This window comes from Juglans regia, chromosome 4, assembly GCF_001411555.2.
Source record: "Juglans regia cultivar Chandler chromosome 4, Walnut 2.0, whole genome shotgun sequence".
Classification (NCBI taxonomy): domain Eukaryota; kingdom Viridiplantae; phylum Streptophyta; class Magnoliopsida; order Fagales; family Juglandaceae; genus Juglans; species Juglans regia.
In genome coordinates, this window is record NC_049904.1 from 29,438,343 (window position 1) to 29,452,802 (window position 14,460).

General features: G+C 32.9%; 1 protein-coding gene across 1 annotated transcript; it reads right to left on the reverse strand.

Annotated features, from left to right (window-relative positions):
• Positions 1-7,373: 7,373 nt before the first annotated feature.
• On the reverse strand, positions 7,374-13,400 carry LOC108998411 (cysteine protease ATG4-like). Its single transcript, XM_018974962.2, has 9 exons — positions 13,081-13,400; positions 10,861-11,428; positions 10,672-10,757; positions 10,469-10,519; positions 9,929-10,308; positions 8,923-9,061; positions 8,198-8,253; positions 7,984-8,054; positions 7,374-7,877 (listed from the first exon to the last, which is right to left on the reverse strand). Exons 2-9 carry the CDS (start codon positions 11,357-11,359, stop codon positions 7,657-7,659), a joined length of 1,503 nt encoding a protein of 500 aa, XP_018830507.1. The 5' UTR covers positions 11,360-11,428; positions 13,081-13,400; the 3' UTR covers positions 7,374-7,656.
• Positions 13,401-14,460: the final 1,060 nt, after the last annotated feature.

Here is a 14,460-nt window from a genome sequence, read left to right on the forward strand (position 1 = left end):
AAACCAAGAAATAGAAAAATGGTAATCGTAGTTATCTCAAACTCTCAATCCTTTTGCTCCCCAAAATTATTATGGAAAACTATATTATGAATTAAAATGTAATTATTTTTTTATTTTTTATTTAAATATAAATATGTGAATGTTGAGTAATATTTTTTCGTAATAATATTTTTTATTTTAAATAATTAAAATTGTTATAATATTTGTATATTCTTTTTTTTAATATTTTAAAAAATAAAAATAAAGACTTAATAGTATTTGAAAAATCTATATGTTAATAAAATGACTTTTTGTATGGAAATATTAAATACTCAGCAAAAATTTATTATAATAGTTGTAATTTGCAAATTTCAAGAAAACTTAATAGTATTTGAAAAATCTATATGGACAGATTTAAAAATTTAAGATCCTTGAGATTATTTGTTCAATATTGTTACAATAAGAGGAAAGTATTAGTCTTTCTAAATAGTGTTTTTGTATCTGTGTTAATTCATCTCATTCCATCAAGAAGTTCAGAATCAACAAAGGTCTTCGAAGCCTACACATGAACAGTTAACACATGATTAAATCTGATTAGCAGAAAAATAAAAGTAATATTATATTCAAGTTTCAAATAGATAAATCTCATATAAGTTTTTCTTTTTTGTAAAAAGTTGAGTCTTACTAATAAAAACTTATTTTTTTTATAATTTTTTAAGATGTGATTTACTTTTTTACGAAGATTTACATAAAATTTATCTATTTAAAACGTGTACAAATCATTTTTCAAAAAAAAAAATGGTTGATATGTATTGCTCTTTTTTAACTTTCGCAAGCTCATGAAATATTCTAAAGGATACACGATTTCAAAGTTTGAAATGATATTAATGTGGGAAATTTAAGATGGATTTTGAAGAAACCCAATTAATTGAGGAAGATCATTGTACCTGAAATTTGTTTGATTACATTAACTACTACAATGATATGAAATTAGGTTTGGAAGGACATTAAGCAGAAAGGAATGTGACAAGAGGTACTACTGTGAGTGGGGAGGGAATAAATGTATAAACGAAAAGTGGTCCTCCAATCCTAGGCTATCTTGTGTCACTTGTTTGCACGCAAGGGGTAACGATCGATGCATGAACGTGAGTTAATCTACAGGCTCCATTTAACCTGCTGCATAGACACTCCATTTTATTAAGAATAATATTACATATAGTCATGGAATACATAAATATCGTGCAGTTATTTTGAAAAAGAGTAGACTTTATTATTAAAAATTTAATTTTTTTTCATATAAGTCTCATATTTATTCATTTTTTTCAAAATGATTACGCGGTGCTTGTACGCTCACGACTGCAAGTATCATTTCTCTTCTATTAATGAATTGGGTTTGGATTTTTGCCAATTTTAGTAACCCAAAACTTTCCACTAATTGTATTCTTTTACTGTCATTTCTTTTTAGTTTGTATAAATACTTTAATCACGTAAAAATAAATTTATAAATTAGCATGAATTTAATGTGATATATCAAGTTGTAAAATTATTTTTATTATAAATTAAATCATGTCAATTTATGAATTAATTTTTATGTAATCTATTTATCTATAACACTTCCCGTTTGTTTTTAAACTACATTTAGAATATGAGAAAATCTTCAAACATGTCTAGTGTTAAAGCTCAAATAACACATTCCAATGAGGTAGTGCCACGTTGTCATCCCATTTGGCTAAGAATGGACCGCACATACACTGAATTGCAGGTTGCATGCATTAGAAACTCTCTCCCAAGACCCTCCCATCTTCGAGACCCTCTCTACCAAAACTTTAGAAAATCCATTATTTCGTTATCTTGACCATCGAAGTTCCTCAAAGCCGAATCTACAGAGGTCTAAATCCACAATAATTTATAATGAAAGCTTAAATTTGTAGCATCTAAATCCATAATAAAAGTCGAAAAGATTAAATTACAATCCCATTACATTGATAAACCCATTAGCCAAAAATATAATCACACAAAAAAATTGTGTTGCAAAGATTTCTACATCATTATCGATAACAACATTTGCAAGGAAACCAGACTTTCAGCATGGGATTCGAAATAGTAGTGCTACAAACCAAACACGATATACAAAAATGTCCATATCTTGAGATAAATGCCCAGATCTCCTTTCGTCAAATGCTCACAGATAAAACTAGAGACAACATGCAAAAATTTTCAAACACAACTTACATTTTTGTACACTATTTTTATATGTTGTGTCAAAAATTCATTGAGACACTGCCTATCTCCTTCCGTCAAATGCCCAGATCTTAATTTGCAAGGAAATTGATAACAAGAAAACACATTTTTTTACATAGACACATCTGCATTAGAAAGTCCATGAAAAACTTAACTATTTTATGTTTTTTTAGAGGCCGACAAACTTGAGGAGAGAGAAAGAGCTTGAAGAGAGAGAAAGTGAAGGAGGGGGGAGAGACAGAGCGGTGGGGGTTGACGACCATAGGTGTGTTGAACAAAATGAAGGTCAGGTTTGGGGGGAGGGGGAATACATTGCATGCACTTCCAATTTTCATTTTTCTAGAGTTTCTACGTGTCTTACTATTATTAGTGGGTGTAAAAACACCCATCCGGCTGGTAGCTTCACCCTTAGAATATACATTCATCTTATGCCTAACAAATTGTCTCATCTGTGTTTCATTGTAATTGATTACATCCACATTTTTTCCCGTTAATAGACGGAATAAATATTAATTAGTGTTGTAGACGGCCATATGGTAAGGCAGTAATTTCGATTTTCATAACATTACCTTGCCCGAAAAGTCAGTACAAATTTATGGAGACTTAGCACTATAAGCATGGAGGTGAGGCTAAAGGTCCTTTCGGATATGCATGTCTTTTAGTTATCACACATGCTGCGAGTCAGTGACTATTGACAGCATATATCACATGCATGCCAACACTGAAATGAAATCGTGGATTACCGATCGAACACGTTGGAATATTGTCACGTCTCTATTACTCTAAAGCCATTAATAATCAACAGCTCACTCTTATATATGTTTCTTTGCAGGGTACCCAGTACGTACTTTCTCATCCAAATTAACAATGTAATGACCATACAAGGACCTACAACACTGAGCTAATTAAAATAAAAAAATACTTTTTTTGCAATCCAGTCCCCAACAGATTATTAATTACATAAGTTTTGCTATCTTTTTTGGTAACATATCCCAAGTTTGGCTTGTCCCTTTTCGGAATTCATCAAGATAAAATGCTACACCACACCACCATATGTTTTTTTCCTTTTTTTGGTTTTCGGTATAAAGGTTTATTTTGAAAGTAGTGCTAGATAATTGGTTGAGAAAAATGAAATTTATTATTAAAAAATAATTATTTTATATAAATTTTAATTTTAATCATTTTATTTAAAATGATAGCGTGAATGTGCGGATTGTAATTGTAAATATTATTTCTCTCTTTTTTTTTATAAGTAATAGAAAAAAATGTTTATTTTGGGAAAATATTAATCTCAAGCCAATCAAATGAATCAGAGAGTACAACCAATTCTATATTTGATATTTGAGTCGATAACTTTATAATATAATGTACTCTTTTTAAATTATGTAAATTTATAAGTTTATTTTTTATAATATTTTTTAGGACAATAAATATTAGTCTAATTTGGATAATGAGTTAAGATAATTTGTGAATAATAGTAAAATATTTGAGTTGTGATGAAATGGTTTGAATTAAAATATTTTATGGAATTTTAAAAAATGAGAGAAAAAAATTATAAAAATTAAATATTGTTATAATATTATTTTTTAATATTATTCTTATTTTAAAATTTGAAACTGTTGAATTATTTTTTATATTTTATATAGAAATTTGAAAAAATTGTAATAATGAGATAATAATTAGATAAAAAAATAAAAAATATTTATATTTATAATATTAAAATATTAAAATAAGATAAAATAAAATGGAAATGTCTCTCGACCCAATGGTTTGCTTTAAACGGAGGACAATACACATTTTGGGCAGAGATGAGTGTAAACACGGACAAACAGCAAGTTGACAAAAAGAGAAGAAAAACCAGTCTACTTTTTTCTATGGAGGTCGCCATTGATTGGATGGGGGACCTTCAGTATCGGTCCTATGCAACCGTTGCCTAGAGAAACGGTTAAAGGCAGTGCATTTAAAAAGTAATCCTCTCAGTAGAAGGGAAAAAGTGGTCTCGTAGTTGTCCCATAGCTAATAACCTATGCTGCTAGGCTGTCGAGCCCCCCCTCCCCCATTAGTTTGGACAGTGAGATGACGCAATCTATTTGAAAAAATAAGGAAATAAAGACTTAGATAAAAAATAATTAATTTTTTAATAATAAATACTATACTTTTAATAAATAATTGTGTAATATTTAAATATTTTACGATTATATATAATCTTAATTTTTTTATGAAAAATTAAAAGAAAATAATAAATCATATCAATAATTAATTTAGATGAATTTCTATAAATTTGTGTTTCAAATATAACCTAGTGTGGTGACATATCCAAGAAGAACAAGTCATCTCGGACGGCCATAAAGATTCATAAAAAAAAAACGAATTTCGACGACACAGATGATTTGAAATACTTTTTAACATCTAAATAAAGCTACGAGTGATAACGATAGGAGGGCATGGAATTAGGAACCCGACAAGATGGAGCTTTCTATTCACCATATTAGTGTACTTTTTTTTTTTTTATAAAAAAAATTTTATTCATTATTTTTATACTATACATTATATATAATTTTTTAATTTTTAATTTTTTTTCTTATTAGATATGTAGTGTATGGATAATGAGTAAAAAAATTTAATTAATTTAAAAAAAATAAAATCAAAAAATAAATATAGTGTACGTGTGAAAATAATCAATAACAAAACTCTTTTTGATATGAATGTATGGGTGGGGGTGGGTCCGTTTGCTAATATGCTTTGCTGCTTATGAAAAGGATGAACAGAAGCTCCAGCTATGGAAAATAGACAAGTCAATGCGCCCAGAAGGGGTTTAGTTTTAAATAGTTTTCACAAGCTTTGGAAAGTAGGTTTTTAGCAAAGCCAAACTACTTTTTGTTTTATTACGAATTTTCGCTAGAGAGTCAACAGAAGTAGCTTTTTGATTAATTTGGAAACATAAAAGCACGGATTTGGTATGCCCTAATGATTTGAGAAAAGTAAACGATGTTTCACACTGCCAATTACAATATTGAAAACTCACCTCTAGTGTGTTTACTAGGGAAGCAATGTTGCCATATCTTTATTCTATATTTTGTTATTTTCAATTATACTTATCAATATCTTATTTTTATAGCTATTTTATACGTTTATTATTAAAAAATATATATAGTCATTTAAAATGAAAAACATTTTCTCAAGTTTGATACATTTTTCTTTTATTTTTTATTTTTTTAAGTAATGCTAGGTACAAGTTTCAAATAGACAAATTTCATACAAGTTCATTGTAAAAAAAGTAATCTCACTAATAAAGAACATTTTTTTTATTTGGTAAAAAAGTAAACATTTGTATAAGGTTTGTCTATTTGGTACTTATACAAATTGTTTCTTTTCTTTTTTTGTTGGGCGCTCGAAATTCCGACTAATCTTGGAGTGCACATGTTTTCAGTATGGAAAATATTTTAGCCATAAAAGGATTACACAAAAGTAAACTCATAAACTGATGTGGTTTGATATGGTACGTCAAATTATAAAGTTATTTTTATTTTAAAGTAAATCTAATAGATTCATGAAGCCAAATGTCCTCCAAAACCACAAACCATTCCCTAAAGTTGAGATGAGATAAATTGATATAAAAGTTAAAAGTTGAGTAAAATATTGTTAGAATATTATTTTTTAATATTATTATTGTCTTAAAATTGAATTATTTATTGTATTTTGTTTAGAAATTTAAAAAAATTATAATGATTAGATGAGATAAGTTGAAATGAGTTGAAATCATATTTGTATCCAAACTTAGCTAAGTAAGCACATGAAGCCAATAATTGTGGGGTCGGTGGTTTCTACCTACATGACTAGAAATACCATATGTTGCACTGAAAGGCTGTGATAAGAGGTTCTGCTCTTCCCGTGAGCCGTATTGTTTGGACTACACGCTGGTCAGTGGTCACGGGCTTTAATTTGAAGGAACCCACATACATAGTTTGCCAGTGGGAAAAGCTATACTATTGCATTTTAACATGGAAAGACAGTACCGCTGCTGTTTCACCATATCACACACTTGAGACAATTGTCTTAGCTAATTAATTTCTGATATTACATCCTCAGATATCGGTACCTATGAGAGTATGCCAATTGATTTAAAAAGGGAAGACGCAGTGTGTTCAGGTCATGAAGAACTTTTCCTTTCCAGAAACTGTGAGTGACCACTCACTTTCATGCTTTCATGGCGGCAAAGGGCTGTTCGAACTTCTTTAACTTTACATGCAATTCAGTGAGGGTTTAATTTGTCTGCGTGAAATAAAGCAGCAGATCTTGCATTGAGTTTGACCCAATTTGTTTGTGCCTCAAATCATTAGTTTCCTCTTTTATTTATCGTCCATTGGAAGCTTGCATTATGGCAGTGGTTTTGGTTGGCAATAATGTTGCTATCAAAGGGGAAATATGTCTGAATCTTGCATCAGTTTGTTCTCTACAACACATGGGGGGATCCTGGATTCTTCTTTTAGAGTGGGTTAATGGAATTAGTAAATTGATATAACAATGCAATAATTTTACAAAGCCTATATATGATGATTTGCATGATATAAAGCAAGAGCATATGTTTTTAACTTTCCCCTTTTCTACCCTTTTTTTTTTTTTTTATATCTCTTTTTCACTTTTTTTTTTTTCATTTTTTGTCCATTAATTAAACTAAATATCAAACAATATTCGCACGGCATTTCTTCGAATCCAAGTTTTTCATTTAAAGAACCGAATCATATGCCATCAAACTCTTAGCTCTGATAAATCTCTGTTTTTAAACTTTAAAATATGAATCCAGATTCCATGTACCATTTTTGGGTACCCAACCTGGCCGCCTTGATCTGTCGCCGATGGTAATCCGGGGATGTTTCAGCTGGTTCAACAAGATACCGTTTTGCTCATAAAGTAACACGTGAAGATTTGGACAGCCAGCAAAGAAAAAAGAAGAAAGAGAATCATGAGAAGCTATGACATTCATGAAAATTCAATGCCATTATGCCACCCTAAAATAACAGACAGGAGCGCCCAATGACAGGTCAGGAATATTATTGATACCTCAGGGTCCAACCGGTGGATAGACAGAATTGGTTCCGTACAGGCTGAGAGTTCCAACCCACTGTGGCCATTGTAACTGTTTGGGAAATAAATAAGTAAAAGAAGCTGCTCTATATACCAGATAAATGGATCATAAATATCTCTAATCAATTTATCATATTCACACTTGGAAAGTTATTTACAAAATACATAGAAAAAGAATTCTAATAATTCAATGTTCGTACTACAAATGCAGATCTATCAAACTGGATTGAGCAAGACAGAACCACTGCAGAGGTAGTGAGAACCCTGTGGAATTGGCACAAGACCAAACAGAAGCCCAAATCATGTACAAAATTTCCAACCTTAGTTAGAACCCACCAAGTGATCCTTTAATCAAAGGAGTTGCCACTCATCCTCATGTGAATGGCCCTCAGCATCACTCATGGCCATCACAGCAAAGGAATCTTCCTTTTGGTTCCAATCAGTACTGACCGATGATTCAGGATGACTACTAGTTTTTGACAAATTATGTTTCTGAGCCACAGTAAATAATGGAGCACCATTTGATTTATTTGCAAGATTGGATGCCCGGCAACAAAAATCATCAAAATCATCTGCCAGTACAGAAAAATGAAAAAGAAAATATTTTTGTCAATAAAACTTCTGTCATTAGTGATGAGCAGCAGAACCATGAGATTCAGTCAAGAGGGAGCAACAAACCTTTGTCTCGGCAATAAAATCCAATTGCTAAGGATGGATCAATTGAGTCCAATGGTATGTGCCGAATGATACTGAGAGAGAGAGAGAGACAGCAAGAGTGAGCAAAATAAAAAGAAACGAAAAAAATTTTGTTTGATCGGTAAAAATATAAGTAGAAAAAAGAAACCAAAAACTGTAAATACTGAAAGTGATTCAGTCTCAGCAATAGGCATACTTGCAGTGGTAAGATAAAGTATCTGCCTCTTGATTGTCCCTACTGACACTAACCACCTGACAACAAATAGCATTATAGTATTATAGTCATTCAAGAGTGAAACCACAATTTCATTATGCTCAATATACAGCCTAGAACACAAGACCAATCAAATGATAAGCATCTTTAAGACCTGTAGACAAGAAGAAGTTGAGATGAAATGATGTTTACAATGATAAAAAAAGGAATGCACCAAGGCAAAGAAAGATGCCGGGATGCTGGAGATAATTTCAATCATCCACCTTCGCTTTTTGGTCAATTCACATTTCTTATTTTGCAGCTTCTTACTGGAGAAACAAGTTATCAAATTTTATTTCGTGGGGAAATTCAATGAGTCCCAACAAAGTTGCAGGTCATGCATATATGTGGAATTTCCAATCCAAGGAAACAGTAAATCCTGACTACTAGATAAAACACGATCAGTTTTCTCCTTTGAGCTCTTTCCAGGACTATATTCTCCACAAAATCACAGGCCATGCTTCCACCATCTCCTTTCCTCTCATTCCTCTAGTCTCTCAAAAGTTAAAATAAATCTACTTTTTTTAAAAAAAGAAAATATTTTCAGATTCATCAATTTCTACAAATATAGTTCTATCCATCTAATATATGCAATTTTTTTTTATAAGTAATATATGCAATTACAAGTATTTAAACAGGAAGCAATTTATTCAAGTCAGGCTATATACCGGCTGAACGTCATGTGGATCAAGGAAGAAAGCTTTTTCATCTTGCACACCAACAATGTAAGTTGAAGCCCCAGGCTTCCCACCTATGATGCCAAGGCTCTGTGGGAACATAAATGTTGCCTGCAACGATGGAATATATCTGGAAAGAATACGAAAGAAAAAACATTGAGTAATTATCATATATAGCAGGAAGCAGGATAGAAACAAATTATAAATTTCACTGATTCTATCATTGATTAACGTATTTGTTAATATTTTCTACATAACCTTATTCTATGAATCAATATTTTTTCATAAGTAAATCTCAGAACCAGCATATTAGGTCACACCACAATCAGTAAAACATGTATAGGATCACCATTGAATGCCTGCTCATGTCAACGGGAAATGAATTCCTAGCAGCTCGAGTTTGTGTTTCTTCAATTCATGGATTCTAAAAAGATTAAACAATTGTTATCAATGGTCTTTAGACCAAATGGTAACTCCTCTCCCCTAAAAGTTGGATCAGAAGGCATAAAATGGGTTCAATCGCATGTGGATGCATGGGTTGTATTTAATGTTGTACAAAATTTGAAGAATCTAACTCCCTCTATCTCACCCAAAGCATTGCCATTGTCTGCTATATGGCTGTTTAGCTTAATTACAACTTACAAGCCTTTTTTTATGACCTCGAGATTCCCAATAAACTGAGTTACATTTTATAAAAATTAAAACTGAAACCTAAGTGGATATGGACATACTGGGATTTCATTAAGATCTCCATCGAAATTCCTTAAAATTATTACTCAGGAAGCTACAGGCAATCCAACAAGCTGGATAAAAAGCTCCTGTCAAGTCTTTCCTCAACAAGTTAGTTCAATAAAACAAGTGACCACCAATCCCATCAAAACCATGAACATACCATGATCTGACACAACTATGCTAATCTAGGTTCTATAACTTCCCAGGATTACCAAAGACTAGAAGATAAGGGACAATTAGTGAAAATTCCAGCAACTTTACAAACCTGGGATTGACTTTGTCAAGTCCAAGAACCAAAGGAACCAATAAAAGAATGGGTGTCCAATTAACTTGACCTCTTGAAAACTCCAAGCAATGTCTTGAGGCATCTTCAATGCAAAGAACAGGAGCTCCACCTCGCTCCCCATCTTCATCACCAGAAACAACATAAACAGCCATAGGAAGTGGCTGGTCCTCAAGGTCAGTTGCCTCTCTTATAAAGCGGGCTAGAGTTTCCCATGTGCGGCACATGGCATAAGGGCCCACCCATGACCCAGCAGCAAGGTCATAAGCATTTCCAGCCTGAAGAAGATTGTGGATAGAGAAAGGTGATGCCTCAGAATCCCCAAAAAAGTGCAGAATCTCAATATATTCTCGGTCCAATGGCTGCATATGATGCAAATAAACCATATTAAAATTAATAGGGATGATTGAGAATGATTTGTAACTCATAGACCTATATGATGAATAACCTTCATCTTGCCTTTTTTTTTAGGAACAAAAAACTAAAACGCTAGATATCTCATTTCTATGCCATGCACCTCACCTTTTGCATAGGTTTCCTCCAGGATCGCCCTAAACGATGAAAAAGCAACACCTGCAAAGACAAGTACTAGTCATTCATTGACCCATAAGAAAAAAAACAAGCATGATAAAAACAAGAAACAACCTAATGAATAATAAATTCAAATATCATTTTAAAACAATATAATGATAATCAGGCAAGAATATAATATAGCAGCACTATACCTGAGCAACGAGCATCTGACTGCTGCGAAGCATGCAACCCCAGCCAACATCACTTGTATACTTTGAATCTCCAATAGCATTAAAACCTGTAGAAAAAAAGGGGATAATGGTTTTATAACAGCAATTCAAACTTGCAAAAGCTTTTTCTGTAGATCCTCCATAGCAAAGCGAATATTTCATTGAACAAACCTTTACGATATGTCATCAAAATTCTTGATGAAAAATCTCGTTCAAATGCTGCTAATCCATTGCTAGAATCAGCATTTCCAAATGACTCGTCCTGCAGGATTTTATAGCACACACCTAATAGCCATATGTCACTAGTTGAGCTAGAAACACCAGTCCTGCTTGACCCCAGTACACGCTCTTGAAGTCTCCTCATTGAGCCAGTAGCCACAGCTTTTTTCAAAGCTGCTGTCCATCCATTGTGTCTAATATGAACTGCCTTCTTCTCACAAGCCGGTGAATCACTATGAACTGCCTTTTTTTCACTATCTGATGGCTCACTACGTGTCTCAAAGACCGAGAGTGCAGATGCAAAGATACTTGACCATAAGGAGGCCTTGGGGAACTTACTAGTACTGGATCCTGGGTCTGAAGAAACAGATGGTGGACATCTACTTGAGGTATCAGTTAAACTTTTAGAAGAACATTTCGAAGCAACGGCTCTCTCATAGAAACCCTTCATTACCTAGTCATAAAGCATCATGCAATGATGTAATCGACTCATATGAGCAACCCAACTCTTAATATTTATCTGCACATTAGAGGTAAAAATAGATTAAGTTCCAAACTGGAACAAAGAGAACTAAAACATATCTCCAAAACACAAGGAAGCACATTAATGATTGTCAAGTAATCGGCACAACTTTTTTTTTTTATAAGTAAGAGATAAATATTATTGACATGAATGAAATAGGCATAGCCCGTGTACACAGAAAGTAATCAGCACAACTTGCAAAAGTATACTCTTTAAATTAATACAATTTCATTCTAAAAGCTGTATACTCTAGTACTCTATGAGTCAGGCTGAACTATCTTTGACTATAATCTATTCTCACATTGTTTTTTTTATAAGCTATTCCAACAGTTAGGAATGAATGAAAGAAAAAACAGAGAGTTAAGAGTCCATGCATAAGCAGATTCAAGCCAAAATATGAAAACCATGTATCCCAACCACTTTGGGTGGTCACGCATATCTTTCTTCGCTTTTCACCTCTACCCAGAACATTTTCTGTTTCAGCCACTATACAGTACTCTCTGAAAATGCCTTCTTCATCGCCACCATTTCCAAATAAAGAGTGCAGGTACAAGCTACAATCAACTAGTGAAATGATTCAAGAGAAAGAATATGAAACAACTGAGTTCGGTCCAGATATGTGATAGCTGAACCAGAAAAAATATGCATCCTAACAACTTAGCTCATTACACAAATCCTGTTTCACCATTCAAAAATGCAAAAGGCATAGCTCAAGTACACAGGTTGTTTACAAGAGGAAGTGATTCAGATCACATCTTAGTACAGCATAACTTCCCCGATAAATATATCTAAATTTAGTATTCCACATAAAAATAACTGGAAAGATCAATTAGAAGCCATAACTCCAAAGAACACACATTCCTCTGATTCTCAAATAACAACTTCTATCTCAAATGGCTAACTAATTACCAAATTACGAAGTTAAGTCAAAACAACCCAACTTTGTACATTTTCACTTGGCAAAAAAATCTGTTTTTTGGCATGAGAATGCGTAGAACAATGAATACCAGATTCAAAATGAATATATAAATATTCTATGGCATGACACTCGGGCATTGGCACACTCCATTTATAGACTAGCTAAAGTATTTTTGTTTTTCTTTTTAATAGACACAATGAATGTCCATCTAATTTTTATTCTGGGGCTGCCAAGAATACAATGGTTAGTAAGGCAGCCATACTAGCAACCAATGAAATTGCCTCGCAAAATCCTCTAAAGAAATTACGCCTAGAACAAAGCTTGCCCTTCCGATTTTAACATTATAATTTCCATCCAATCCAAAACATTTGATGCCATCACTACCTGGGAGTAATTGAAACTGCTCTTGGTTCCCTAATAAAGCTATTCCTAAAAGCTCATAGAGATCTGACGATAACAATCGGTACGAGTCCCAGAAACGACAGACTGATTGGGATCTGAAAGCGTCACAGGAATATTTAGAGATTATCCCCTAAATTCATGCATTCAGACACATAAGAACAAAAAAAAAAAAGGGTTCTTGCTTCAATTATTCTTATTCACAACAAGCACCGCATACTGACTATAAAATTCTAAACCTAACATTATTATTATTTTAAAAAAACCACCATATATATGGTGATTCATGTGGAAAGGAAAAGAGAGAACAGTAAGAAAAGGGATGGCCTACCTGAAAAATCGCAGAATTTGAGTCTAATATAAAAAGGAAAATAGTAGAAGTCGATGCTTTCGGGGTCGGCTTGGTCGGTCGTCTCGTCGCTTCCAGGGAAAGGAATTTTTCTGGTTACGGTGTCGACCGACTGGCGAGAAAAAGTTTCTCACACACAAACACAGAATACCCAAAAACCAAACACAGGTCGAGGTCAAAGGTCTGAGCTTGTTTCGGAATCTATGAGTCTTTGTTTAGAACTTGGCACGAACGAAACAACAATCCCCACCACCTTCAATAGTGTCTGTTTTTTTTTGAGAGAGAGGCGGGGGTGGTGGTTTGGTTCGAACTTCGAACAAACGGAGCCCATATTTTAAGCCGCCCAGCATTTTAAGCCCAGATACAAAGACAAGACTTCCTGAGCAAGGCCCAAGTGAAACCAGTGAATGAAGCAGACCGGGACTGACAAAAAACTACAAAAGATTGCAAACGAATTCATGAAAGTGTGAGGAATAGAAGGTTGAATAAGTCCAACGAGTAATGATATCTATACATCCTATTTCACAATATATATTTTAAAATGAATGTATTTTTATAAAGTGTTTAACTCCTTGACATTCCAGGCTACCGCCTTCATGAGACAGTCTTAGGGTGAGTTTGGATGTTGAAGTGAGTTGAGTTGAGATGATAAAATATTGATAAAATATTATTTTTTAATATTATTATTATTTTGAGATTTGAAAAAGTTGAATTGTTTATTATATTTTGTATTGGAATTTGAAAAAGTTGTAATGATGAGTTGAGATGAGTTGAGAGTAGTTTACTAACCAAACGCAGCCTTAGTGATTGAATCTTTACTCGCCCTTTGGGCATTCCCCCTAGTAGCTTTGGCCGGACCACCTTTAGCAAGTTTTGATTTGCCTTTTCTTTTGCCCTTCTGTTCTCCTCCTTGATTCATAGATAGAGAAACCATTTTCTCTTTCCACTCTTCATTTTCATTCACCAAAACTGCCCTCATCACACTTATTGAATGAATGAACTTTCTATAAAATATCTCTGAACTTCTTATGCAAATTTTCCTTTTCCTATGCATCAACTACGTACTCTGGAAGAAGTCTTAGGGCAGGTTTGGGGTACAAGATAAAATACAAAATTCTCATCTTATCTCATCTCATCATTACACATTTTTCAAATCTCCATATAAAATATAATAAACAATTCAATTTTTTCAAATCTCAATACAATAATAATATTAAAACATAATATTTTAAACTTCAAAACAAAATACAAAATTCTCATCTCACCTCTCAAACCTGCCCTTAGTCAAAGTACCATAAGGTCATGTTTCCAGTTATTTTTAGAAGGTATTTTACAAATATACCATTGATTTTAAAACATAGT

Bases quoted from the DNA above. Each gene is read 5' to 3' on its own strand.
- LOC108998411 (XM_018974962.2), bottom strand. From the start codon at position 11,359: ATGAAGGGTTTCTATGAGAGAGCCGTTGCTTCGAAATGTTCTTCTAAA. The intron at 10,309-10,468 runs GTGAGGTGCATG...CATCATATGCAG, and splicing joins GGAGGAAACCTATGCAAAAG to CCATTGGACCGAGAATATAT. The intron at 7,878-7,983 runs GTTTGTTGCTCC...CTGTACTGGCAG, and splicing joins ATTTTATTGCCGAGACAAAG to ATGATTTTGATGATTTTTGT.